This window comes from Delphinapterus leucas, chromosome 11 (assembly GCF_059928025.1).
Source record: "Delphinapterus leucas isolate spDelLeu-1000000601 "Yukka" chromosome 11, BTC_Dleu_Yukka2, whole genome shotgun sequence".
Classification (NCBI taxonomy): Eukaryota; Metazoa; Chordata; class Mammalia; order Artiodactyla; family Monodontidae; genus Delphinapterus; species Delphinapterus leucas.
The window spans coordinates 82,850,025-82,875,663 of NC_143139.1; the positions used below are offsets into that span (position 1 = coordinate 82,850,025).

Consider the following 25,639-nt stretch of genomic DNA (forward strand, 5'->3'; position numbering starts at 1 on the left):
GTTTTCTCACTCCCTGATTGTTAACTTACCTGAGCTTAACACTCAAAAATGCTTATTTGATCCAATTTGAATATGGTATATATACTGATTTCCTTATTTCCTGTCTGTAACTTTTAAATGACTTCTAAGCCAGGCATCTCTTAGCTACTCACCTTCTGACCTTTGGAGTGACTGTAAAAATCATCCGGCCAGACATCCTTTCCAAACATGACATCATCATTCAGGTAAATGAACTTCTGGGACAGCCCTTCGATGCGATGGATGTGACTTTCGATAGCAGGTGAACTGAAGGTAGGCAAGTGGCTCAGATTTCGAAAAACATCCTTTTAACAGAAAAAAAAAGAGAAAGAGAGAGAAGGCGGATGAGAGGTTTTTGTTTTGTTTTGTTTTTGGAAAGAAGGGAGGGAGGGAGGCGAATGGAAGGATTAAAGGAAGGTGGAAATGGAGGTGAGATGGGTAAGAGGATGAAATCAGGAACAAGACAAAGAACAGCAAAAGACAGAACAGGAAACCGCAGCCTTGTGACACATGGTGAGTCGCTACCTGGTGTGTGACTATCGTCACTCGAGGATTATCGAGGTTCAGCCAGGATGGGATCTGTCCATTGGTGACAATGAAAATGTTCCGAACCCACGGCGCGTGCCTCTCGATAGATCGCAGTGAGTACCTCAGCTCTTCATTGTCTTCAAAACGGCTGGCAGAAACGTCTTCATCCTGCTTAGACTGAGAAAAGCATGGGGCACAGAAAGATGTAAAATGCGCCTAAGTCACACCTGCCCCTCCCAGCTGTCCCTTCCGCACTCAGGGAGCGCCAGCAAACTTCCAAAGGCTGTGTCCAGCTTTTACACATTACAAAAAATGCAGAACACTCAGCATATTTAAAACAGAACAACAAAAACAGCATTTCTTTCACACATTTTTTGAAGAAAAATTACTTGGATCTGATTCTAGGTCACTTTCAATTAGTATAAACCAATGGCGGTGACTGGAAAATTAGAGAAGTGCCAATCAAGTGACCTCTCTGTAAGCCCTCTTCCTTCTTCTAATATAGTGACTCATAAATCTTTAGTAATCAAAGCCCTCAATTCGGGTTCTAAAACAATCTCTGCATCCCTTACCTGGCTGATGGCACTCAGATCCCATAATAAATATGCAGGACTTATGGTCAGTTCCTTTCCATTGATGGTCATATTCTTCTTCGTCTGCTTATTCAGTTCTTGGAAATCTCTGGGGTTATTCAACTTTAGAAGTGCTACACTGGCCTCTGAATACAACTGCAACTATAAAATAACAAGAGGGTTACATGTGGAAAAACTGAACAACAGAGAAGAGACACCTTAAACTTCCCCGTTTGATCCTCGATCTTTAAATACATACAATACATATATATACTACATATTGTGTACTCTACTATATGCTACATATTGTACATATTAAATGTATACTACATATATTTAAAAGATTAAAAGTTTCACATACATGTATGAAATAGTAAGCCAGTATCACCAAAAACAGAAGACCTGAACAGGCCAGACACATTTCCCAAATGATGCAATGGACCAAGTATTTAGAAACAAGAGGGAGTCAGGGGCTTTGGCAAATGGGACATCTCAGGCCCCATCTGAAAACTGCAGCCACTAGTCAATAGTGACAAAGGCTGCCAGATCTCTGGAGAGGCCAGAATCCCCAGTGTTACATGAAATCTCCCGGTTTTCAATGGTAGCGCAAATATTTGATTGGCATGCATTCAAACAAGATGCATCTGGTCCCCAGTTTGTGACCTCTTTTCTAGAATATTACCCATCTGCCTACACTGGGGAAAGCCCTGCAAGGTAACTTCGCTGAACACTGGTGGAGAGCACACCTGCCAGCAGGTGTCTAACAGCTCTCGTGCCCACACATACGACGGGTGTCCTGGCTGCTTGAAGTGTTTCCACAGGAAAACCACCTTGAGGCAACGTTTTCAAAGCAACCATAAATCCAGGAGGGAACACCACAAGCACCAACATGTTTTACAGGCAGGCTTCCCCACCTTGACCAGAGCCCACACCACCCTTGATACGTTTTTTGTTTTAACTCTGTATCATACAATTTCCTGTGAAAAGAGGCTTTCAGAGCTTAAAAAGCAGAGAGAGGGTTGAAAACCAGTCATCTAGGACAGCAACATCCTTCTGCTGAATTGGCTCTTCTAATAGGGCCAATTTCTTTCTTGATTTTTTAGCCTTCTTTCTTAATTTATAAAACAGAGCAAACAATTACTTTGGGCTCATTCTGATCTCTTGTATATGCTACATGACTATATTTAGCTCATCTTGCAAAGCTTCCTGAGTTTATATAGGCCAAAAGTAGAGTTTATGTAGGCCCTTTTTATTATGTAGGCATTAACTCTTACTGCAAATTGTGTGTGTGTGTGTGTGTGTGTGTGTGTGCGCACATGCACACGTGTGTTGTCTTCCTGACTGATTACTTTCTCTCACCTTAACAGTGTCTGGTATACACAAAGCACTCACCCAAGGTCAGCTCTCACTGCCGTCTCTATTCTGCTTCGCTATGTAGGGGACGGATGGGAGGCGGGCCACGCAGGGCAAACATTCTGTCTGTTCTATCTGGGAACCTAACAGTCTCGCTGCCCTCCCCCAGCCTCTCCTCCCACAGTGGCTCCCACAGAACCTTGGAGGGGCTCCCTGGAGTGCAAAAATCACTACTATAGGATGAATAAATGTAGTACTTTAATATCCTAATTTAATTTATTTGGAAAATACCCTTATCTTAATTAATCTCTTCTATCCAAGCTGCTTTTATTCTAGAACAGTACTTTGGAATTTCAGACATTTTCCTAAGGTGATCACTAGGGCGCAAGATGAGTAGGCAGTACCTGTCCTGAGATGCTCACAGCCCGGCCAGGGTCTCTGGGACAGAACTGAGTGCTAGGTGGCTTGGGGTCCACAGGCCTTGGCAAAGCCCCCCTGGAGGAGCCTGGGAGGGCACAGAGGTTCAGCTGTTCAGGTCCTGAAGCCCAATGTCTAACGGCCCTCCCTCCCATATGCCACAAGGCCCCTCCAATGTAACACCGCAAACTGAGCTCTCAGGGTCCTTCTGAAAACCTCGCTTCTCCCATGAAGCTCTGAGTGTGGTTAATGCCACCACATCCGTCTTTGCTGGTCACATCCACTTCCCCTTTCATTTCTCCTTCCATCTGCTCCAGTAGCTAATAAGTCACCAGGTCATGCTGAAGGTTTCTCTCAGATGGCTCTGGAACCACTCTCATCACTGGCACCACTGCCAAGGCACTTGTGGAACCTGAGTGTCTTGCTGGGCTACGGCAGCAGCGGCTGAACTGGCTTTCCTGCCTCCGGCTTCCTGTTTAATGTCCACCTGCTACACCTTCCGCTCCCGTGTTCTGCAGACCTGAACCGGGTCCTCCTCCTCAAGACGCGCTCTGCCTCCAGGATAAAGTCCGGCCTCCTCACCAGGGGATCTTTCTCAATCTGGCCTCCACCTAACTTCCCAGTCTCAGCATCAGGAAAATCCCCACCTGGTCTCTGGCCTCTGCACAGCTGCCTTGGTTCTCTGAAAAGACCATTTACTTGCAAGCCCCTAGCCCTCTGCTCAAGCTGTTCCCTCCTCTCAGAAAGGTCTTTCCCACTGGCTTCTCTGCTGGAAGAACGGCTGTTCTGTGCACAGCCCCAGCCAAAATGTTTCCTATTCTGCAAAGCCGTCTTTGCCTGCAGTACAACCGAAGCCCACATGTTCTCCCAGCACTTTGTATTAACACGTTGTTTGGAAGCAGTCACACCCAAACACTAAGTGATTTTAGTCACTCAGTTATCCTTAGCACAGTCCCTGGCACAACAGCAGGTGTTTAATCAATGCTCACTAAAGGGACTGGGAACCCAATGACTGGAAACTTCATTCTCAGGGTGCCCATAACAGAACCAGGAAGTGGGACCCAGGGAAAGAGAGCCCCTTGGAGAACCAGGCTTGAATACTGACACTCTCCTTCTGTGCTTCCTCTTTCTCATTTTCTCTCTAGCCTCCAAAAGATGAGAAGTCCTCATCTCTGAAGCCAACCGCAGGTGCTGGCACCGTGACAGTGAGCTGCAATGCACATTGCGAATAACTGGCTGTACCCCCAGGAGGTGCCGGCCTCCACAGAGACAAGTCTGGGGAATCCAGATCAACTGCCAACCGGGTGAATGACGGAGGAGGGGGCGTCCACATGTACCGAGCCTGGTGGTGCTACTGCCCAATTCAAGTTCCTGCACCCCCAGCGTCTCCTGGCACACACCACTCCACACTGCCCAAAAACTCGTTTGCTGCGGGATGACCACGACTTGGGCTGGTGATCTTTGGCAGGACACGTCCACCTAGCAGCAGATGTGCTGGTCAAACGTACAGATACACATATGTCTATAACTGTAGAACCAACAGCTAGGAAGCCAAGAAGCCAAATAAACATTGGCTGAAATGGTTTTATCTGCCCAAATCCATACTAAAAATAATTCAGGGAAGGAGGAATATAATATCTATTTTAAAATAACTGCAGATTAAGAAATAACTCAACTCTAATCTAGCCGGGCATCACCATACTTCCAGGTACCATAAAGAAAGTTATGGAGGAAAATATGAAGAAAAGAAAAAGCATAAATGTCATTCATATTACCATGGTATTTACAAAGGTAATACAATGTATCTTAAAACAGTGAAACACTTAAGGGGAAAAGGAAATAAGTTAAACAGGAACTTTGACCGGCAGACAGAAAACATGGTCCAGACATGAACTAAATAACCGCCCCTCCCCGAATCACAGCTCTCCCTGCCACTACCTCCACCCTTTCACCTCCCAACTGTTAAATGACATCAAGAAGAGCAGGGACTGAGAAGCAGGAAGCTAAACACAGTGGCAGAATTTAAAGAACATTTTTTTTGTAAAATCAAGAAAAGCAGAGCCTAACAAATTCTGAGCCAAGAACTTTATGCCCTCTAGTCTGAGAGAAGAAACATTCACGTTTTACAACCTGGACTGTTTCTGACAGAATAGCAGGCATCTTGGCATAAGGTCAAAAGGAAAGTACACCCACACGGACTGTGCCCTACATGAATCAGACAGATGGCTCTGAGAACAAGAAATGTTACGGAAAGACATGTCACCATCTCCAAAGTCAACTCGCGAATGGCCTCAGTGGTCAAGCGTGAAGAGTTAATAAGTATAAATACTAAATATGTTAGTAGCTCAACCAGCTATTAATGAATGAAGGTTTCACATTATCAAATGTTCCAAAAATCTGAAGCATCCCCCCTCTGTGAGTGGAAGCTCTTCATAAATCCACAGGAGCCTGTGTGTACCTACCACCACATGTCTGATTTCCCCCCATCCCCTCCTTCCATGCTTCCACTGCCATCAGGGCTTTTGTCTGCTTTGTCCACTGCTACATTCTCAGCAGCTAGAACAGCACCTGACACACAGTAGAAGCTCATTTGTTAAACAAATGAATCCTGCTTCTGTCTGGGAAACCAACAAACCAAGTTAAGACTCAGAATTTTGCCCAAATAAAGAGTAAAAAGGGAGGATCTTCTACAAATAAAGAGCTGTCTTCGTGACAACACTGACAGAATTGAGACCCTCTTTGCTTATGATTGTCAGCTATACTATAACAAATGGGGCCACAGAGAAGAGGCACGCATGAAATGGGATGTGCTACGCTAATTGCTCTATTTTCTATGCTCTTACCAGTTTTATTTTAGAAGAAAGATTTTCTGGCAATTTTGTTTTCAGTTGATTTGTTTCCTTGAATGTAGGTGGAAATCCACTCAGGAAAGCTAAATCTTGCATTAGCACTAACCCAGGGACTTCCTTATCTGTTGTCTGAAATAAAAAGGGGAAAAACACAACTCACTTTCCACATCATAAGGCTGGTGAAAACTTACAGCTGAGAAAACTAGTAAATATCTATTGCATCACACAAGCTTCAAAATAAGAATATTACAATTATTTAAATCGATATTCACTAGTACTAGAAAGCTAGGCTTAGAGGAAAAGTAAACATTAAAAAGCCTCTCAAAGTAAAAGTTTTATTTCTCATACTTTTATTCTAATCTACTGCAAAAACACAGTTAATTTAAAGTAACATACCAAATAGCCCCTCCAAACTGTCTGTCTGCTGTTTCCTTTAAAAATTCCAGTGTGGGCATCTTCAACTACAATAGAGAATACAATAAACAAGCACGTTTTTAATGAATACTTAACTATGATGTCTGGCAGGACACTGTACAAGGCATTTTGAGAGCTGTTAAACCGGTATAATACATGGTCTCAAAGAAAAGGTAGTTGGGGGAGACAAAATTAACCCATCTAACAAAGGGGGAACAAATTGCTGTACAATTAAACGTTAGATTTTGCAATACTGAAGGAGAGACTCGTGTGGGCAGAAGAAACGTAGAAATGACAGACGGACAGAAATCACAGAGGTAGAAGCAAACATCAAACATCGACATCTCTAATTTAAAAAACAAAATTGTTTGACCAGAGTAAAACATCTGGGAGTGGTGGGTACTAGGAAAAAAAGGGCAACCAGAAGGGGGCTTTGAAAGCAAGGCCAGTGGCATTTAGATTAACGGCAGGGAGCCACTTAGGACTCTCCTAAGGTTCCTCCAGAGTCACAGTGAATTCCTAAAATTCATCATGTAATGTGATTAGAGCAGATTAAGTTGGGGGTGAGGTGGGTGATGACACAGCCCTACGGGGAGAGAGTTCTAAAGTGATGGGAACAAATGAGATCAGCAAACCTGCTGATATTCGGGGACCATGGAAAACAGGACAGCTTGGAAGGCTGCAATTCTGATCCTCAAAATGGGCACAGAAAGCAGGGTCTGCAGATTATAGCCTGCAAGATGGGTGTTGATCCCGAGCAAGAGTCTCAAATGTATCAGAAAAATACAGTTGGTGAGCACTGGAGAAAAGAAAGTCTTCACAATATACTGTTTATCTTTAAAGAAAGTACTGGGCACTAAGAGCATGAGTTCATTATGGGTAAATTTATCAGATACACACCTCACTCTGCCTCCGTCTGTCTGTCTGTCCACCATTGATATGGTGGATTCTATACTGGTAAATCAGACAATTCGAATAGATGAGCAATATGTATTTGTACATAATCTCAGGAAGGCATCTAAACAACACATAGCATCTTTGTGGATTTAACAGAGACCAGATCTCAAGTTAGGCGGATTATAACCAATTCTGATCAGAGAGTGTAAAATTGTAAAAGCCACAATCAACCTAGAGGGGAGTTCTGGAGGTCTGCTATAGGTCTGCTCAACAATCCATCAAAGTTTTGGAAGATACAGAAGGCATGCTTGTGAAATGTGTGGGCTTACACGGAGCCGACAGAGAAGCTACTATCCTGGATAACAGACTAAGGGTTCCCCAAAGTCCTTGACTGTTTGGAGCAATCAGTCAAATCTAGCAAAATAAAATCTCTTACAAACGAAGGTAAGATCTTTAACTTGGCAACAAGCCAAGTAAAAATTAAAAGGAGTACTTTAAAAAAAATTTTTTTAAATAAATAAAAGGGGTATTTGAGCATTAGCACATGTAAGATTTTTAAAAAGGCTTAGGAGTTTTAGTGGACAGTGAGCTCAGTATGAGGCAGTAATGCTCAGGCCACACTGAGTTTCCATCCCAGTTTTGTGATTTTAAGCAGAAGAGGCTTAGAGTAAGAAGGGTGACATTCCCCAATACCAACCCATCAGGAAACCCTGTTGAGCTGACCTTCAAAATGTCCACAGTCCAACCACCTCTCACCACCACTCTGATCCAAGCCCCCTTCCTTCCTGCCTGAATTATTACAAGCTTTGCCCCTCCTAAGTCTATTCCCACCACAGCAGCCAGACTGATCCTTCTGGAATGTAAGTCATATCACACTACTCCTCTACTCAAACCCTCCAATGATTGATTCCTCACCGCACTGTGACTGGAAGCTAAAGCCCGTTGTGGTTACTGAGGCCTGTACCATTTGGTCTCTGTGACTTCTCTGGGCTCATCTCTTGCCCTCTCCCCCTTGGTTCACTCTATTCCAGCCACACTGGCCTCCCTGCTCTTCTTCAAACATGTCAGACACCCTCCTGCCTCAGGACCCTTGCACTGGCTATTCCACTTACCTTATATATAGGGAATATATGGAGAATCACTCCTTCCCCACATATTCATGTTGCTGGCTCTCTCACCTCCTTTAAATTTTCACTCAAAAATCACCTCCTTGGGGAGTCTGCCCTACCACTCAATTTCCCCTGCTCAATTTTTCTCTACAGCATTTATCTTCTACAAACTATATAATTTACTTGTATGTTGTATCAATTGTCTGGCTCCCTCTGCCAAGATGTAAATATTTTTTCTAATTTATTTTTTTAATTTTTGGCTGTGTTGGGTCTTTGTTGCTGTGCGTGGGCTTTCTCTGGTTGCAGCGAGCAGAGGCTATTCTTCATTGTGGTGCACGGGCTTCTCATTGCAGTGGCTTCTCTTGCTGTGAAGCACAGGCTCTAGGCATGTGGGCTTCAGTAGTTGTGGCACGCAGGCTCAGTAATTGTGGCACACGAGCTCTAGAGCGCTGGCTCAGTAGTTTTGGCGCACAGGTTTAGTTGCTCCGCGGCATGTGGGATCTTCCCAGGCCAGGGCTCGAACCCGTGTCCCCTGCACTGGCAGGCGGGTTCTTAACCACTGTGCCACCAGGGAAGCCGCCCAAGATGTAAATTTGATAAGGGCCGAGATTTCTGTCCATCTGCTCACTGCTGCATCTTCAGCACTGAGTAAGTACATGGCACATAGTATGCACTCAGTAAACACTTCACAAATGAAGAGTCCTGATCTCTTTGAAGACTGAACCACACTGAAACAGAATGTTCAATTCCAGTTGAAACACTTTTAAAGTAATAGAAACTGAAGCTCATTCTGAGAAGAGCAAACTAGGGTGCAGACAAGCCCCTAAGAGACAGCTAAAGGAAGAAGAAGAAATGTCACACAGGAAAGGGATTACACTAGTTCTGTAGGATCCCAATGGGTATAAATTTGATCAGTGTGAGAGAGCTATAAGGAGGCACTTTGTAATTCCTTGTAAAAGTCAATGTAGTCCAGAGGTAAAATCAAGTGTCACAGGAGGAAATTCGTTTCCTAAACATCAAAGGGATAAGCCTGACTGGAAAAACCATTTTGCTGAGGAGACGCAGGCCCCGGCCGCAGGGCAGGATGGCTGACTGCAGGAGGACTGCCCAGTCGGTGGACACAAGGGAAGTGGCAGGGTAACTGGGACAGAAATGACACATTTGAGAAGGAAAAAAATCAACAGATCTCAATGATTAACTGGAAAGAGGCTAAATGAATTTTTTTTTTTTTGCGGTACACGGGCCTCTCACTGTTGTGGCCTCTCCCGTTGCAGAGCACAGGCTCCGGATGCGCAGGCTCAGCGGCCATGGCTCATGGGCCCAGCCGCTCCACGGCATGTGGGATCTTCCTGGACCGGGGCACAAACCCGTGTCCCCTGCATCGGCAGGCGGACTCTCAACCACTGCGCCACCAGGGAGACCCTAAATGAGATTTTTTTAAAATGCCAAACATGGCTAAAATTTTTTAATCTAGATCAGGGTTTGGCAGTCCATGGTCCAAAATCTAGCCACTGCCGAATTTAGTATGGCCCCAAGCTAAAGACAATTTTGACATTTAAAAATGGTTAAATGGTTATACAAATACCTACATAATATCTGCCATTTTGCCTCTTGGCCCACAAGGTCTAAAATACTTACTACCTGGTCCTTTAACAAAGAATTTTGTGGGCTTCTCTGGTGGCGCAGTGGTTAAGAATCTGCCCGCCAATGCAGCAGACATGGGTTCGAGCCCTGGTCCAGGAAGATCCCACATGCCGTGGAGTAACTAAGCCCATGTGCCACAACTACTGAGCCTGTGTGCGCGCTAGCTCCCGTGAGCCACAACTACCGAGTGCACGTGCCACAACTACTGAAGCTCGCGCACCTAGAGCCCATGCTCTGTAACAAGAGAAGCCACCGCAGTGAGAAGCGTACACACCACAACGAAGTGCAGCCCCCACTTGACGAAACTAGAGAAAGCCCGCGCACAGCAACGAAGACCCAACACAGCCAAAAATAAATTAAAAAAACTCAGCTTTTAAAAAAAAAAAGAATTCTGTGATCCTGGATCTCAGTAACTAAGGATGATAAAGAGTGAGTTTCTGGGGCTTCCCTGGTGACGCAGTGGTTGGGAATCTGCCTGCCAATGCACGGGACACGGGTTCGAGCCCTGGTCTGGGAAGATCCCACATGCCGCAGAGGAACTAGGCCCGTGAGCCACAACTACTGAGCTGCGCGTCTTGAGCTCGTGCTCTGCAACAAGAGAGGCCGCGACAGTGAGAAGCCCGTGCACGGCGATGAAGAGTGGCCCCCGCTTGCCGCAATTAGAGAAAGCCCTCGCACAGAAACGAAGACCCAACACAGCCAAAAATAAATAGATAAACAAATAAATAAAAATTAAAAAAAAAAAAAAAAGAGGGCTTCCCTGGTGGCGCAGTGGTTGAGAGTCCGCCTGCCGATGCAGGGGACACGGGTTCGTGCGCCGGTCTGGGAAGATCCCACATGCCGCGGAGTGGCTGGGCCCGTGAGCCATGGCCGCTGAGCCTGCGCGTCCGGAGCCTGTGCTCCGCAACGGGAGAGGCCACAACAGTGAGAGGCCCGCGTAGCACAAAAAAAAAAAAAAAAAAAAGAGTAAGTTTGTGGCCCACTAAAAATGGAAGCGCCATGAAGGCAGGAATGTGCCTTTTCTTTTTCTCCGCTGTTTGCCTACAACAACCAACTCAGAGCAGTGGCTCGACAAATCTTTACTGAATGAATCAATATAATAGTAGGATAGTCAAATAAAAACCCAAGTGAAAATTCAAAAACAGTGTTCAGAAGACTGTCGTTTAACACAGATTTTACTTATACCAAAATTTATAATCTTTTATGTCTCTGATATGTTATAAAATTAGTGGAGATAAACCCAAGATTCTCTCCATAGACGTTATAACTGAGTTATAACTGCTAACATACTGTCATTCTTTTTTCTCTTCAGGAGAAGTGTTATCAGAGTACCTTAATTTAAAGAAACCTCAATTTAAAAAACAAAGCTAGTGGGAGAGGAGCCAAGGTGGCAGAGTAGAAGGACGTGCTCTCACTCCCTCTTGTGAGAACACCAGAATCACAACTACTTGCTGGACAATCATCAAGATGAAGACACTGGAACTCATCAAAAAAGATACCCCACAACCAAAGACAAAGGAGAAGCCACAAAGAGATGGTAGGAGGGGCGCAATCACAGTAAAATCAAATCCCATAACTGCTGGGTGGGTGACTCACAGACTGGAGAACACTTATACCACAGAAGTCCACCCACTGGAGTGAAGGTTCTGAGCCACATGACAGGCTTCCCAACCTGGGGGTCCGGCAATGAGAGGAGGAATTCCGAGAGAATCAGACTTTGAAGGCTACTGGGATTTGATTGCAAGATTTCAAAAGGACTGGGGGAAACACAGACTCCACTCATGGAGGGCACACACAAAGTACTGTGTGCATCGGGACCCAGGGCAAGGAGCAGTGACCCCAGGGGAAGGACCAGTGACCGCAGGGGAGACTAAACCAGACCTACCTGCTAGTGTTGGAGGGTCGCCTGCAGAGGCAGGGGTGGCTGTGGCTCACTGTGGGGAAAAGGACACCGGAAGCAGAAGTTCTGGGAAGTACTCCTTGGTGTGAGCCCTCCCAGAGTCTGTCCTTAGCCCCACCAAAGAGCCCAGGTAGACTCCAGTGTTGGGTTGCCTCAGGCCAAACAACCAACAGGGAGGGAACACAGCCCCACCCATGAACAGTCAAGTGGATTAAAGTTTTACTGAGCTCTGCCCACCAGAGCAACAGTCAGCTCTACCCACGACCAGTCCCTCCCATCAAGCCTCTTAGATAGCCTCATCCACCAGAGGGCAGACAGCAGAAGCAAGAAGAACTACAATCCTGCAGCCTGTGGAACAAAAACCACATTCACAGAAAGATAGACAAGCTGAAAAGGCAGAGGGCTATGTACCAGATGAAGGAACAAGATAAAACCCCAGAAAAACAACTAAATGGAGTGGAGATAGGAAACCTTCCAGAAAAAGAATTCAGAATAATGATAGTGAAGATGATCCAGGACCTTGAAAAGAGAATGGAGGCAAAGATCGAGAAGATGCAAGAAATGTTTAACAAAGACCTAAGAGAATTAAAGAACAAACAAACAAAGATGAACAATACAATAACTGAAATGAAAACTACACTAGAAGGAATCAATAGCAGAATAACTGAGGCAGAAGAACAGATAAGTGACCTGGAAGACAGAATGGTGGAATTCACTACTGCAGAACAGAATAAAGAAAAAAGATTGAAAAGAAATGAAGACAGCCTAAGAGACCTCTGGGACAACATTAAAAATGCAACAACATTTGCATTATAGGGGTCCCAGAAGGAGAAGAGAGAGAGAAAGGACCAGAGAAAATGTTTGAAGACATTATAGTCCAAACCTTCCCTAATATGGGAAAGGAAATAGCCACCCAAGTCCAGGAAGCACAGAGAGTCCCATACAGGATAAACACAAGGAGAAACACAGCGAGACACATAGTAATCAAATTGGCAAAAATTAAAGACAAAGAAAAATTATTGAAAGCAGCAAGGGAAAAAGGACAAATAACATACAAGAGAACCTCCCATAAGGTTAACAGCTGATTTCTCAGCAGAAACTCTATAAGCCAGAAGGGAGTGGAATGATATACTTAAAGTGATGAAAGGGAAGAACCTACAACCAAGATTATTCTACCAAGGATCTCATTCAGATTCGATGGAGAAATCAAAAGCTTTACAGACAAGCAAAAGCTAAGAGAATTCAGCACCACCAAACCAGCTCTACAAGAAATGCTAAAGGAACTTCTCTAAATGGGAAACACAAGAGAAGAAAAGGACCTACAAAACAAAACCCCAAACAATTAAGAAAATGCTCATAGGAACATACATATCAATAATTACCTTAAACATGAATGGATTAAATGCTCCAACCAAAAGACACAGGCTTGCAGAATGGATACAAAAAGAAGACCCATATATATGCTGTCTACAAGAGACCCACTTCAGACCTAGGGACACATACAGACTGAAAGTGAGGGGATGGAAAAAGATATTCCATGCAAATGGAAGTCAAACGAAAGCTGGAGCAGCAATACTCATATCAGATAAAATAGACTTTAAAATAAAGAATGTTACAAGAGACAATGAAGGACACTATATAATGATCAAGGGATCAATCCAAGAAGAAGACATAACAATTATAAATATATATGCACCCAACATAGGAGCACCTCAATACATAAGGCAACTGCATATAGGTATAAAAGAGGAAATCGACAGTAACACAGTAATTGTGGGGGACTTTAACACCTCACTACACCAATGGAAAGATCATCCAAAATGAAAATAAATAAGGAAACAGAAGCTTTAAATGACACAACAGACCAGATAGATTTAATTGATATTTTTAGGACGTTGCATCCAAAAACAGCAGATTACACTTCCTTCTCAACTGTGCACAGAACATTCTCCAGGATAGATCACACCTTGGGTCACACATCAAGCCTCAGTAAATTTAAGAAAATTGAAATCATATCAAGCATCTTTTCTGACCACAACGCTATGAGATTAGAAATGAATTACAGGGGAAAAAATGTAAAAAACAAGAACACATGGAGGCTAAACAATACGTTACTAAATAACCAAGAGATCACTGAAGAAATCAAAGAGGAAATCAAAAAATACCTAGAGACAAATGACAAAGAAAACACGATGATCCAAAACCTACGGGATGCAGCAAAAGCAGTTCTAAGAGGGAAGTTTACAGCTATACAAGCCTAGCTCAAGAAACAAGAAAAATCTCAAACAATCTAACCTTACACCTAAAGGAACTAGAGAAAGAAGAACAAACAAAACCCAAAGTTAGCAGAAGGAAAGAAATCATAAAGATCAGAGCAGAAATAAATGAAATAGAAACAAAGAAAACAACAGCAACGATCAATAAAACTAAAAGCTGGTTCTTTGAGAGGATAAACAAAATTGGTAAACTATTATCCAGACTCATCAAGGAAAAGAGGGAGAGGACTCAAATCAATAAAGTTAGAAATGAAAATGGAGAAGTTACAACAGACACCGCAGAAATACAAAGCATCCTAAGAGACTACTACAAGCAACTCTATGCCAATAAAATGGACAACCTGGAAGAAATGAACAAATTCTTAAAAAGGTATAACCTTCCAAGACTGAACCAGGAAGAAATAGAAAATATGAACAGACCAACCACAAGTAGAAATTGAAACTGTGATTAAAAATTTTCCAACAAACAAAAGTCCAGGACCAGATGGCTTCACAGGTGAATTCTATCAAACATTTAGAGAAGAGCTAACACCCATCCTTCTCAAACTCTTCCCAAAAAGTACAGAGGAAGGAACACTCCCAAACTCATTCTATGAGGCCACCATAACCCTGATACCAAAACCAGACAAAGATACTACAAGAAAAGAAAATTACAGACCAATATCACTGATGAATATAGATGCAAAAATCCTCAACAAAACACTAGCAAACAGAATCCCCACAACACATTAAAAGGATCAAACACCATAATCAAGTGGGATTTATCCCAGGGATGCAAGGATTCTTCAATATATGCAAATAAATCAATGTGATACACCATATTAACAAACTGAAGAAGAAAAACCATATGATCATCTCAATAGATGCAGAAAAAGCTTTTGACAAAATTCAACACCCATTTATGATAAAAACTCTCCAGAAAGTGGGCATAGAGGGAACCTACCTAAACATAATAAAGGCCATATACGACAAACCCACGGCAAACATCATTCTCAATGGTGAAAAACTGAAAGCATTTCCTCTAAGATCAGGAATGAGACAAGGATGTCCACTCTCACCACTATTATTCAACATAGTTTTGGAAGTCCTAGCCATGGCAATCATAGAAGAAAAAGAAATAAAAGGAATACAAATTGGAAAAGAAGAAATAAAACTGTCACTGTTTGCAGATGACATGATACTATACATAAAGAACCCTAAAAATGCCACCAGAAAACCACTAGAGCTAATCAATGAATTTGGTAAAGTTGCAGGATACAAAATTAATGCACAGAAATCTCTGGCATTCCTATACACTAATGATGAAAAATCTGAAAGAGAAATTAAGGAAACACTCCCGTTTACCATTGCAACAAAAAGAATAAACCTACCTAGGGAGACAAAAGACCTGTATGTAGAAAACTATAAGACACTGATGAAAGAAATTAAAGATGATACCAACAGATGGAGAGATATGCCATGTTCTTGGATTGGAGGAATCAATATTGTGAAAAGGACTATACTACCCAAAGCAATCTACAGATTCAATGCAATCTCTATCAAATTGCCAATGGCATTTTTTACGGAACTAGAATAAAATATCTTAAAATTTGTATGGAGACACAAAAGACCCCGAATAGCCAAAGCAGTCTTGAGGGGAAAAAACTTAGCTGGAGGAATCAGACTCCCTGACTTCAGACTATATTATGTAGCTACAGTAATCAAGACAATATGGTACTGGCACAAAAACAGAAATATAGATCAATGGAACAGGATAGAAAGGCCAGAGATAAACCTACGCACCTATGGTCAACTAATCTATGACAAAGGAGGCAGGGATATACAGTGGAGAAAAGACAGTCTCTTCAATAAGTGGTGCTGGGAAAACTGGACAGCTACATGTAAAAGAATGACATTAGAACACTCCCTAACACCATACACAAAAGTAAACTCAAAATGGATTGGAGACCTGTATGTAAGACGAGACACTATGAAACTCTTAGAGGAAAACATAGGAAGAACACTCTTTGACATGAATCACAGCAAGATCTTTTTTGATCCACCTCCTAGAGTAATGGAAATAAACACAAAAATAAACAAATGGGACCTAATGAACCTTCAAAGCTTTTGCACAGCAAAGGAAACCATAAACAAGACGAAAAGACAACCCTCAGAATGGGAGAAAATATTTGCAAACGAATCAACAAAGGATTAATCTCCAAGATATATAAACAGCTCATGTAGGTCAATATTAAAGAAACAAACAACCCAATCCAAAAATGGGCAGATAACCTAAATAGACATTTCTCCAAAGAAGACATACAGACGGCCAAGAGGCACATGAAAAGCTGCTCAACATCACTAATTATTAGAGAAATGCAAATCAACACTACAATGAGGTATCACCTCACACCAGTTAGAATGGGCATCATCAGAAAATCTACAAATGACAAATGCTGGAGAGGGTGTGAAGAAAAGGGAGCCTTCTTACACTGTTGGTGGGAATGTAAACTGATACAGCCACTATGGAGAACAGTATGGAGGTTCCTTAAAAAAATGAAAAAAAGAATTACCATATGATCCAACAATCCCTCTACTGGGCATATACCCAGAGAAAACCATAATTCAAAAACACACATGCACCCCAATGTTCACTGCAGCACTATTTACAATAGCCAGGTCATGGAAGCAACCTAAATGCCCATCGACAGATGAATGGAAAAAGAAGTTGTGGTGCATATATAGAATGGAATATTACTCAGCCATAAAAAAGAACAAAATTGAGTCATTTGTTGAGACGTGGTTGGATCTAGAGACTGTCACACAGAGTGAAGTAAATCAGAAAGAGAAAAACAAATACCGTACATTAACGCATGTATGTGGAACCTAGAAAAATGGTACAGATGAACCGGTTTGCAGGGCAGAAGTTGAGACACAGATGTATAGAACAAATGTGTACACCAAGGGGGGAAGCCGCGGCAGGGTGGGGATGGTGGTGTGATGAATTGGGCGATTGGGACTGACATGTATACACTGATGTGTAAAAAATGGATAACTAATAAGAACCTGCTGTATAAAAAAATAAATAAAATTCAAAACTTAAAAAAAAAAGAAAAAAACAAAACAAAGCTAGCTCTCGCTCCGGAAGCACATATAGTAAAATTGGAACAATACAGAGAAGATTAGCATGGCCCCTGTTCAAGTATGACATGCAAATTCGTGAAGTGTTCCATATTTTTTAAACATAAAGAAGACGAAAAGACAACCCTCAGAATGGGAGAAAATATTTGTAAATGTAACAACTGACAAAGGATTAATCTCCAAAATTTGCAAGCAGCTCATGCAGCTCAATATCATAAAAACAAACAACCCAATCCCAAAATGGTTAGAAGACCTAAAGAGACATTTCTCCAAAGAAGATACACAGATTGCCAACAAACACATGAAAGGATGCTCAACATCACTAATCATTAGAGAAATGCACATCAAAACCGCAATGAGGTATCACCTCACACAGGTCAGAATGGCCATCATCAAAAAATGTACAAACAATAAATGCTGGAGAGGCTGTGTTGAAAAGGGAACCCTCTCACACTGTTGGTGGGAATGTAAATTCATACAGCCACTATGGAGAACAGTATGGAGGTTCCTTAAAAAACTAAAAATAGAACTTCCATACGACCCAGCAATTCCACTACTGGGAATATACCCTGAGAAAACCATAATTCAAAAAGAGTCATGTACCACAATGTTCATTGCAGCTCTATTTACAGCAGCCAGCACATAGAAGCAACCTAAGTTTCCACCGACAGATGAAAAGATAAAGAAGATGTGACACATATATACAATGGAATATTACTCAGCCATAAAAAGAAACGAAATTGAGTTATTTGTAGTGAGGTAGATGGACCCAGAGACTGAAAGACAGAGTGAAGTTAAGTCAGAAAAACAAATACCGTATGCTAACACATATATATGGAATCTAAAAAAAAAAAAAAAAAAAAGGTTCTGAAGAACCTAGGGGCAGGACAGGAATAAAGACGCAGACGTAGAGAATGGACTTGAGGACACAGGGAGGGGGAAGGGTAAGCTGGGACGAAGTGAGAGAGTGGCATGGACATATATACACTACCAAATGTAAAATAGATAGCTAGTGGGAAGCAGCCGCATAGCACAGAGAGATCAGCTCTGTGCTTTGTGACTACCTACAGGGGTGGAATAGGGAGGGCGGGAGGGAGATGCAACAGGGAGGAGATATGGGGATTTATGTAAAGCTGATTCACTTTGTTATAAAGCAGAAACTAACTCACTATTGTAAAGCAATTATACTCCAATAAAGATGTTAAAATAAAGAGAAAGAAAATAAAAACAAAGCTATATTTAGCAAAACAATAAATCATATAACTTATTAAATTTGTTAAAAATTACCCCTGTACTTTCCCTATATATTTTAAAATATAACCTAAATTTTAAAAATAAGTTAGCTACTGCTTGCTTCAGCAGCACATATACTAAAATTGTAATGATACAGAGAAGATTACCATGGCCCCTGCACAAGGATGACATGCAAATTCGTGAAGCGTTCCATATTTTTCACTTTGTTATAAAGCAGAAACTAACACACCACTGTAAAGCAATTATACTCCAATATAGATGTTTAAAAAAAAATTACTCACTGTAAATAATAATGATAATAAAAATAAATAGTAATTATAAGTAAAAACAAAAAAGTTAGTTATACAAAATAGTTCAGAAACAGGTCTATGGTGTGAAGGGGAGATACCTTTGCTTAGAAAAGTCATAGTTTTCTTTCAAATCACAAATAATAAGTACCAGGAAATGAGCACTGTGTTAGACACTGTTCAGGACACCAAATGGTGAGGATAAGGTTTCTGCCCTAAAGAAATTAGATGAGAGACTTCCCTGGTGGTCCAGTGTGTAAGACTCAGCGTTCCCAACGCAGGGGGCCCGGGTTCAATCCCTGGTTGGGGAAGTAGATCCCACATGCATGCTGCAACTAAGAGCTCGCGTGCTGCAACTAAGAAGTCCGCATGCCACAACTAAAGACCGCATGTGCCGCAACAAAGACCCAGTGCAGCCAAAATAAATAAATAAATAATAAATAAATAAAATAAAATGCTGAAAATAAATGGTGAATTAAAAAAAGAAATTAGGGCTTCCCTGGTGGCGCAGTGGTTGAGAGTCCGCCTGCCGATGCAGGGCACGCGGGTCCATGCCCCGGTCCGGGAAGATCCCACATGCCGCGGAGCGGCTGGGGCCGTGAGCCATGGCCGCTGAGCCTGCGCGCCCGGAGCCTGTGCTCCGCAACGGGAGGGGCCACAACAGTGAGAGCCCCGCGTACCGCAAAAAAAAAAAAAAAAAAAAAAAAAGAAATTAGATGAGAACACCATAAACTCCTGTGCACTCAAAAACTAAGTTGTGAATTAGGTTACAAGTACTACAGGGATACAGAAAAATAAAATCATTGTGAATGTACTACTCCCGGATCTCCATGGAGACAGAACTGGAGAGGGGGCTGGAAAGAATAGGAGATGGGCTGGGAGAGGAAGAGGCTCAGGACAGGCAGCCCCACATCTGTGAGATGACGCCGGCGGCTGTGAGGAGATGCGAGGAGGGCAGGGATGCGAGGGCCGATGGGCAGGACCAAGGCAATTAAAACTCCATCTGGAACACCAGCAAGAGGAATTTGTGTCCATGTGAAAAACAAATATATACTACTATTATTCTCTCCAAAGAGATAGCAACTGTAAAGAAATTGGAAAAGTCTGATTTTATCAGTTTCATGCTAGACGGATCAGAGAAGCACTTTAGAGGCCGGCAGCGCAGACAGGCATCTATTATTGGGGCCTGGGTGAAGAAACTCAGTCTGGTGTAGAAGAAATCTGATGAGTATGAAAGGTAAGAATCTAAGATTTTTGCAAAAAAGCAAGTCATAGGATGAGGCGGATTACTGGTTAGAGTACGAACGGGTCAAAGATGGTTCCAAAGATTTAGGTTGGGAGGTACGGCATTGAAAGAATGGGAACTTGAGAACAGGGCTGTAAAGAGAATGCGACAGTTTTCATTTTACACAAGTGAAAACAGAGCTTCCTGGGAGAGTCACTCAGCACAGAGGAAGGATGAGACAAAAGGAAGGATGATTGAAGGAGGCGCAGATGTGGGGCTCAGCAGCTCAGTGGCTGAGGAAAGGACGGGATCTCTAAGGATGTGGGTGCAGTTCTATGTCAAGAATTACAAATTTAATTCTATTATCGGGTCAAATCAACTGCATAACCAGATGATTCAGAACTTAAAGTATGAATGCTCCAAGTGTGGTCAGTCCAAGCTGCAGAAAACAACCTTGCTGAGGAATTTTGAAAGAAAAAAGAAAAAAAATAAAGCCTCCTGAATAACTCCCAGCCAAGAGAATACAGTAAATTTGAGTACCAGGTTTAAGGTCCTGATCACAGCACAGGAAGGCATGTGTATTACACAGAGTAAAATAGATGCAATCCCTTTCTGACAGCAGGGCTGAAATACAATGGTAGCTCCTCTTTTTACATTTTTGGTTTATCAGGCATTTCTTTAAAAGTGAACCAATTCTGTTCCATTCAAAATTTTGTTATTCCAACATCCAATGATAACATGATTTTAAAATACCCACAAGAAGATCTTACCATTCTTTGTACTGTCGAAAACAACAACTGAGACATTAGTGGAAGGGTTTTTTGGTTTTGCAACGTTGAATATGTCACTGGCAGAATGAAAAGAAGGATAAAGTGATGGCAGGTCCTTCAGTGTGATGTTGGTCGGCAGAGCTGGGTCCAGGACGAGCATTGGCACCTTAATGCAGTGTGTCAGCAAACACTCCAACTGCTTCTCACTGGAAAGAGACACGAACATGCTCACAACCACATGCTTGAAAATTAAATCAACACTGAAAAGCTTGTTGGTACTACTAAATTTCACAGGTGTTTCTTCTATATTTTATTTAAAAATCATGATCTTTCAATAAACAAGGAATTTTATCTCAAGAATATAAAAATTTAGTAAGTTAGCAAGTATGGCATAAAACTATCAAACAAGTGCAACTCGAAAGATAGAGCTTTCAAACTCCTGTTAATAAAATAAGACTGCAGACTTCCCTGGTGGTGCAGTGGTTGAGAATCCGCCTGCCAGTGCAGGGGACACAGGTTCGAGCCCTGGTCCGGGAAGATCCCACATGCTGTGGAGCAAGTAAGCCCGTGCACCACAACTACTGAGCCTGCTCTCTAGAGCCCACGAGCTGCAACTACTGAGCCCATGTGCCACAACTACCAAAACCCACACACCTAGAACCTGTGCTCTACAACAAGAGAAGCCACTGCAATGAGAAGCCCGTGCACTGCAACCAAGGGTAGCCCCTCCTCACCACAACTAGAAAAAGACCGTGTGCAGCAACGAAGACCCAACACAGCCCCCAAAAAATTAATAATTAAATAAATTTAAAAAATAAGACTGCCACAAAATTTACTAACTCAAAGGTGTACAAGAAATTAAGCACTTCATTACTATTGTTTTAAACATTATTTGTAATTCCAGTAAAGCCCAATATCAGACAGATTAGGAAGTAGAAAACTTCTGGTTAACAGAGTATCATCTTACCAGGAACAGTTTACCAATTCCAACTAGAATACAATTAAGTACACTGAATATGACAGGACACTGATGCAAACAAAAGCTAATGTGACAAAGTTTTATGAAGTTACATGAAATATTCCTGTCTAAACATAAGAAATACCTAAATTAAACAAATGGGCAAAGGACACAGCTAGAGAACTCAGAAGGTGGGAGCTATGACCAGTTAACAGACTACATGAAATTGTGCAACCTCACTAATATTCAAAGAAATGCAAAAGAAGACAATGACCTTTTGTTTAACTAAATTAGCACCCTCAAAAAATGATGATGCAATGTTAGTGCAAGTGCAGCAAATTCTGCAGGTATCCCTCCAGATGGGTTCCCCGTTTCCTCTTTGGAAAAGCAATTACATTATATATACCTATATACTTCTTCAGACCCATGAAAACATACATACGTTTCTTCCTCATTAGTTTATGTCCAGGAATCTAGTCCAAGTAGAAGAGAAACAAAAACAGGAAAAACAACAAACCCACACACAGAAAATGCCATAGGCCCAAATATAATATCACAAAATATTTACAAAGTGAAAATATGGCAGTGCCCAACATTTAGCAAATTATAGTACAGTTACTTTATGGAATATTATATAACTATTAAAATTGATAAGAAGTATTACAATAATTTATCAACATAGAAATATGTATGATTATATAAAATAAAAAGTAGGACACAAAACTGCAAAGATTATAAATTATTTACTATAAAAACATACATGAAAATGGAATAAGAAAATGATCATAATTGTTGAGTGAGGGCCAAAGAATTATGTGAGCTCTTGTCTTTCCTCTCGACCTTTCTGTAATGTTGCATCATTGCTTTAATTTAAAAGTCATTTAAAAATAACAGTCTTGGGGACTTCCCTGGTGGTGCAGTGGTTAAGAATCCACCGGCCAATGCAGGGACACGGTTTGAGCCCTGGTCCGGGAAGATCCTACACGCCGTGGAGCAACTAAGCCCGTGCGCCACAACTACTGAGCCTGCTCTCTAGAGCCCATAAGCCACAACTACTGAAGCCAGTGCACCTAGAGCCTGTGCTCTGCAACAAGAGAAGCCACCGCAATGAGAAGCCCACGCACAACAAAGAGTATAGTCCCCGCTCAACGCCAACTAGAGAAAACCCATGTGCAGCAATGAAGACCCAATGCAGCCAAAAATAAATTAAAAAATAAATAAAAATAACAGTATTAGCAATAGGTATTTATAAATAAATATGCATAATTAACATTAACAGATGATTCAGAAGGCACTTTTGGGTCATTTCTATGAATAACTCTTCTATTTTAAGTCTAATGGTTCAGTGGGGAAGTGGCAGTTAACAGAGATTTCCGCTTGTTAGTGAGACAGTCTTGTTTTAAGGACCTATCAGAGTCAGGTATGATTCAAATCAAGAGAGATCATCTGATTCTTGTCATTGGGTTAAATCTCCTTCCCAAGTCCTTAAATATAAGACATACAACTATGACAGCTTTTAAAGATAAGGAAATATACACTGAACACATAGTTAAACAATGGACGTAGATTCTATAAATGAAAACACTGGTGTAAGTTAGACTTAAGTGAACCAAGAGAACAGCACATCAAGACCGATGAATGGAAACGACAAAGAAGAAAAACCTTACCTAACGTATCTAGAAACGATGAAGTTTTGGTTAGCTACAACCAGAATAACCACAGTTCTCAATCAGCTGTGCCTCTGTTTTCTCATGTAACGGATGCACTTAATTTGGGGGTCAAAAACCAAAAGAAGAGGGACTGAACAGGAGCAACAGAGTAAGTAAAAAATACTTACTGTTTTGTTGTGGACTCAACAAAAGCAAGGGAGAAGAGCCGAGACGTTTCACCTCTCTCCTCTGACTTTCGTTACTGAGAGGAAAATCAAAATGCTTACCTCTTCTTAGTTGGTTCCGTTGTGTTTTTCCCAAGGATTTCTCTAGTGAAAGCAAATAGATTTCATTATATATGCATGGACTAGTGCTAGACTTACATGTGAATGAGGGAACTTGACAACATTGATTTTCCTGGTTACTCCATGAGAACCAACCAGTAAGTTAAGAAGTACTGTACTGTGTATAACATTTAAGATGCATCATAAATTATACATTTTAATACGCTATGATCAACAAATATTATCACATACCACCCCCAGTAACCACAAAAGTTTACTTAAAATATAAGCTTTTACATTTACTAGTAAAACATAGTTACGAGGCTATCAAAGTGATTTTCATGCACTGGGGAGGAGCAGAGAGAGAGAGACAAATGTGTTGCAGTATAACATGGCCAAAGACCTGCAACTGGGGGGCACCCATAACATTTACAAAGAAATGAACGGGGAAATTCTCAGTAAATACTCCTGAGGAATCAGAGGGAAGTTACATCAGCCAGATCTCCAGCTCAGAAGGCTCTCCAGAAGCCCACTGTACTTTTCCCAGATAAATAAGATAATCAAAATTCCATATTTAAAAAAATTACCAAGGTTTCTAGTTCCATAGTACACTACTTGATATTAAAAAGGGTAACAAATATACTTTTTACTGCCTTTATCAAATGGAAAAAAACTTATGTCCGTAGGCCTGTTTTATTTTCAAGGGACTAATCCATCTTACTGTGTAGCAATTTTGCATAATAAAACCTTACTTCATGAAGCTATCACATCTGGGACTCAGACTGAATGAGCAGGAAGCCCAGGGCTCCTTAGGTGGCTCCTCCACCTTTAGGCCCTTTGGAGACCAAGGCGTCAGTAGAACACCACATTCATGAGATGGCCACCTGACAAAGTGAGGCCAAGATCTCACCGAAGTGGCCGAGTCCTCCTTGGGCACCAAGAAACAAGGGTCGGCTGCATGACTGCCAGAATCTTGTAACGGCATGAATTTGAGATGCAGATTCTTGTTTGAACGGCAGCGTAAGCGTCATCTTACCTTCTGAAATGTACCATTAGTTACAAGTGTAGAGCTTTGTGTGTCTTGTTTTCTGAGGATCAGTTTTACCTCATTGCTTTCTGCTCCTCCTCCATCTGCTCTCTGACTTGCTGCAGTTCCTTCAGTAGCTCAAGATCCGTGCCATTCACCCAGGTGTAAACCACGTCGATCGGCATGGGCAGACAGAGCCTAGGGTAAACACACAAGTCCTCCAGCTTATATGCATGTTGCCAACATACTTGGGAATAAGAGCATAACAGGGTTTAAACTCAGAGGTTATGAAAAAATCAGCGAAAAGGTGATCCAACCATGGCGTATACCACAGACTTGCATGCTTTCAAACTGGGGCTTGGGCACTAATATTTACTGAGCCCCTTCTCTGGAGTTGCATTCTGCTAGACACCTTATGCAGTTTTGCATCGTCTAATCATCACAGCTACCCGGTGGAGGCTGCTGTCCCTTCAGTTTTAAGGCTGTGGAGGAGGTCTTAGAAGCTCACTTTAAACTGCTACATTCTCAGTTTAGCAAGTGAGAAAGCTGGGATACAAATGCAGCCAAACGTAGAAAAGAAATAAGCTTAAACAAAATTACCAAAAAAAAAGAGTTAGCCAGCAGTCCCCAATGAAGACCTGGCCCTCTTTAATGCTACAGTCTTCCCATTCCCAGCTGCCCCCAAGCCTGGCCCCTCCCCATCCTGTTCGCCCTATTGTTTTTTTTTCATAGTAATGATCACCTATGAAATAATTAACATGTTACATACACTGGTAATTCATGTGTCCCTCCCCTAGAACGTAAGCTCCAAGGCAACAGGAAACATACCTGTTTGTTCCCTAAAGTACCCAGCGGATTAGGATTTGTGCCTGCAACGTGAGGAACTCAATGATTTACTTGAACACTACTAGCATAGAAGACCTTCCCGAACCTGCTTGATTTTTCCCTTACTATCTTACCCCTAAGGAGTCAGGCAGGCTTTTAATTCTTGAGTATCCTAAGCTCCATCTCAGTGTTTTTGTTCAGGTTTTACCCCTGCTGAAAGCTTTCTTCTCCTTTCCTTCATCAACTTACCATAATCCTACCCA

The 25,639-nt window shown here is 41.9% G+C and overlaps 1 protein-coding gene and 2 non-coding genes across 8 annotated transcripts in view; 2 read left to right on the forward strand and 1 right to left on the reverse strand.

The window, feature by feature from the left end:
• GNPTAB (N-acetylglucosamine-1-phosphate transferase subunits alpha and beta) overlaps positions 1–25,639 on the reverse strand; it is an 81,917-nt gene that overhangs the window by 23,176 nt on the left and 33,102 nt on the right. For 5 of the 6 annotated variants that reach the window (XM_022599772.2, XM_022599768.2, XM_022599770.2 and 2 more), the window contains 8 exons: positions 24,630–24,749; positions 23,528–23,569; positions 20,634–20,839; positions 6,134–6,198; positions 5,732–5,866; positions 1,119–1,280; positions 544–723; positions 153–323 (listed from right to left, as the gene is read on the reverse strand). In XM_022599772.2, the coding sequence (XP_022455480.1) occupies positions 153–323; positions 544–723; positions 1,119–1,280; positions 5,732–5,866; positions 6,134–6,198; positions 20,634–20,839; positions 23,528–23,569; positions 24,630–24,749 (1,081 nt within the window). Of the gene's footprint in view, positions 1–152; positions 324–543; positions 724–1,118; positions 1,281–5,731; positions 5,867–6,133; positions 6,199–20,633; positions 20,840–23,428; positions 23,570–24,629; positions 24,750–25,639 lie in introns of those variants that run through there. The other variant, XM_022599774.2, reaches the window with a different exon arrangement.
• Positions 17,089–17,195, forward strand: LOC115803696 (U6 spliceosomal RNA). Its single transcript, XR_004024470.1, has one exon. It is a non-coding gene; the product is annotated as a U6 spliceosomal RNA (small nuclear RNA).
• LOC115803694 (U6 spliceosomal RNA) lies at positions 18,448–18,550 on the forward strand. The gene has a single exon (XR_004024468.1). It is a non-coding gene; the product is annotated as a U6 spliceosomal RNA (small nuclear RNA).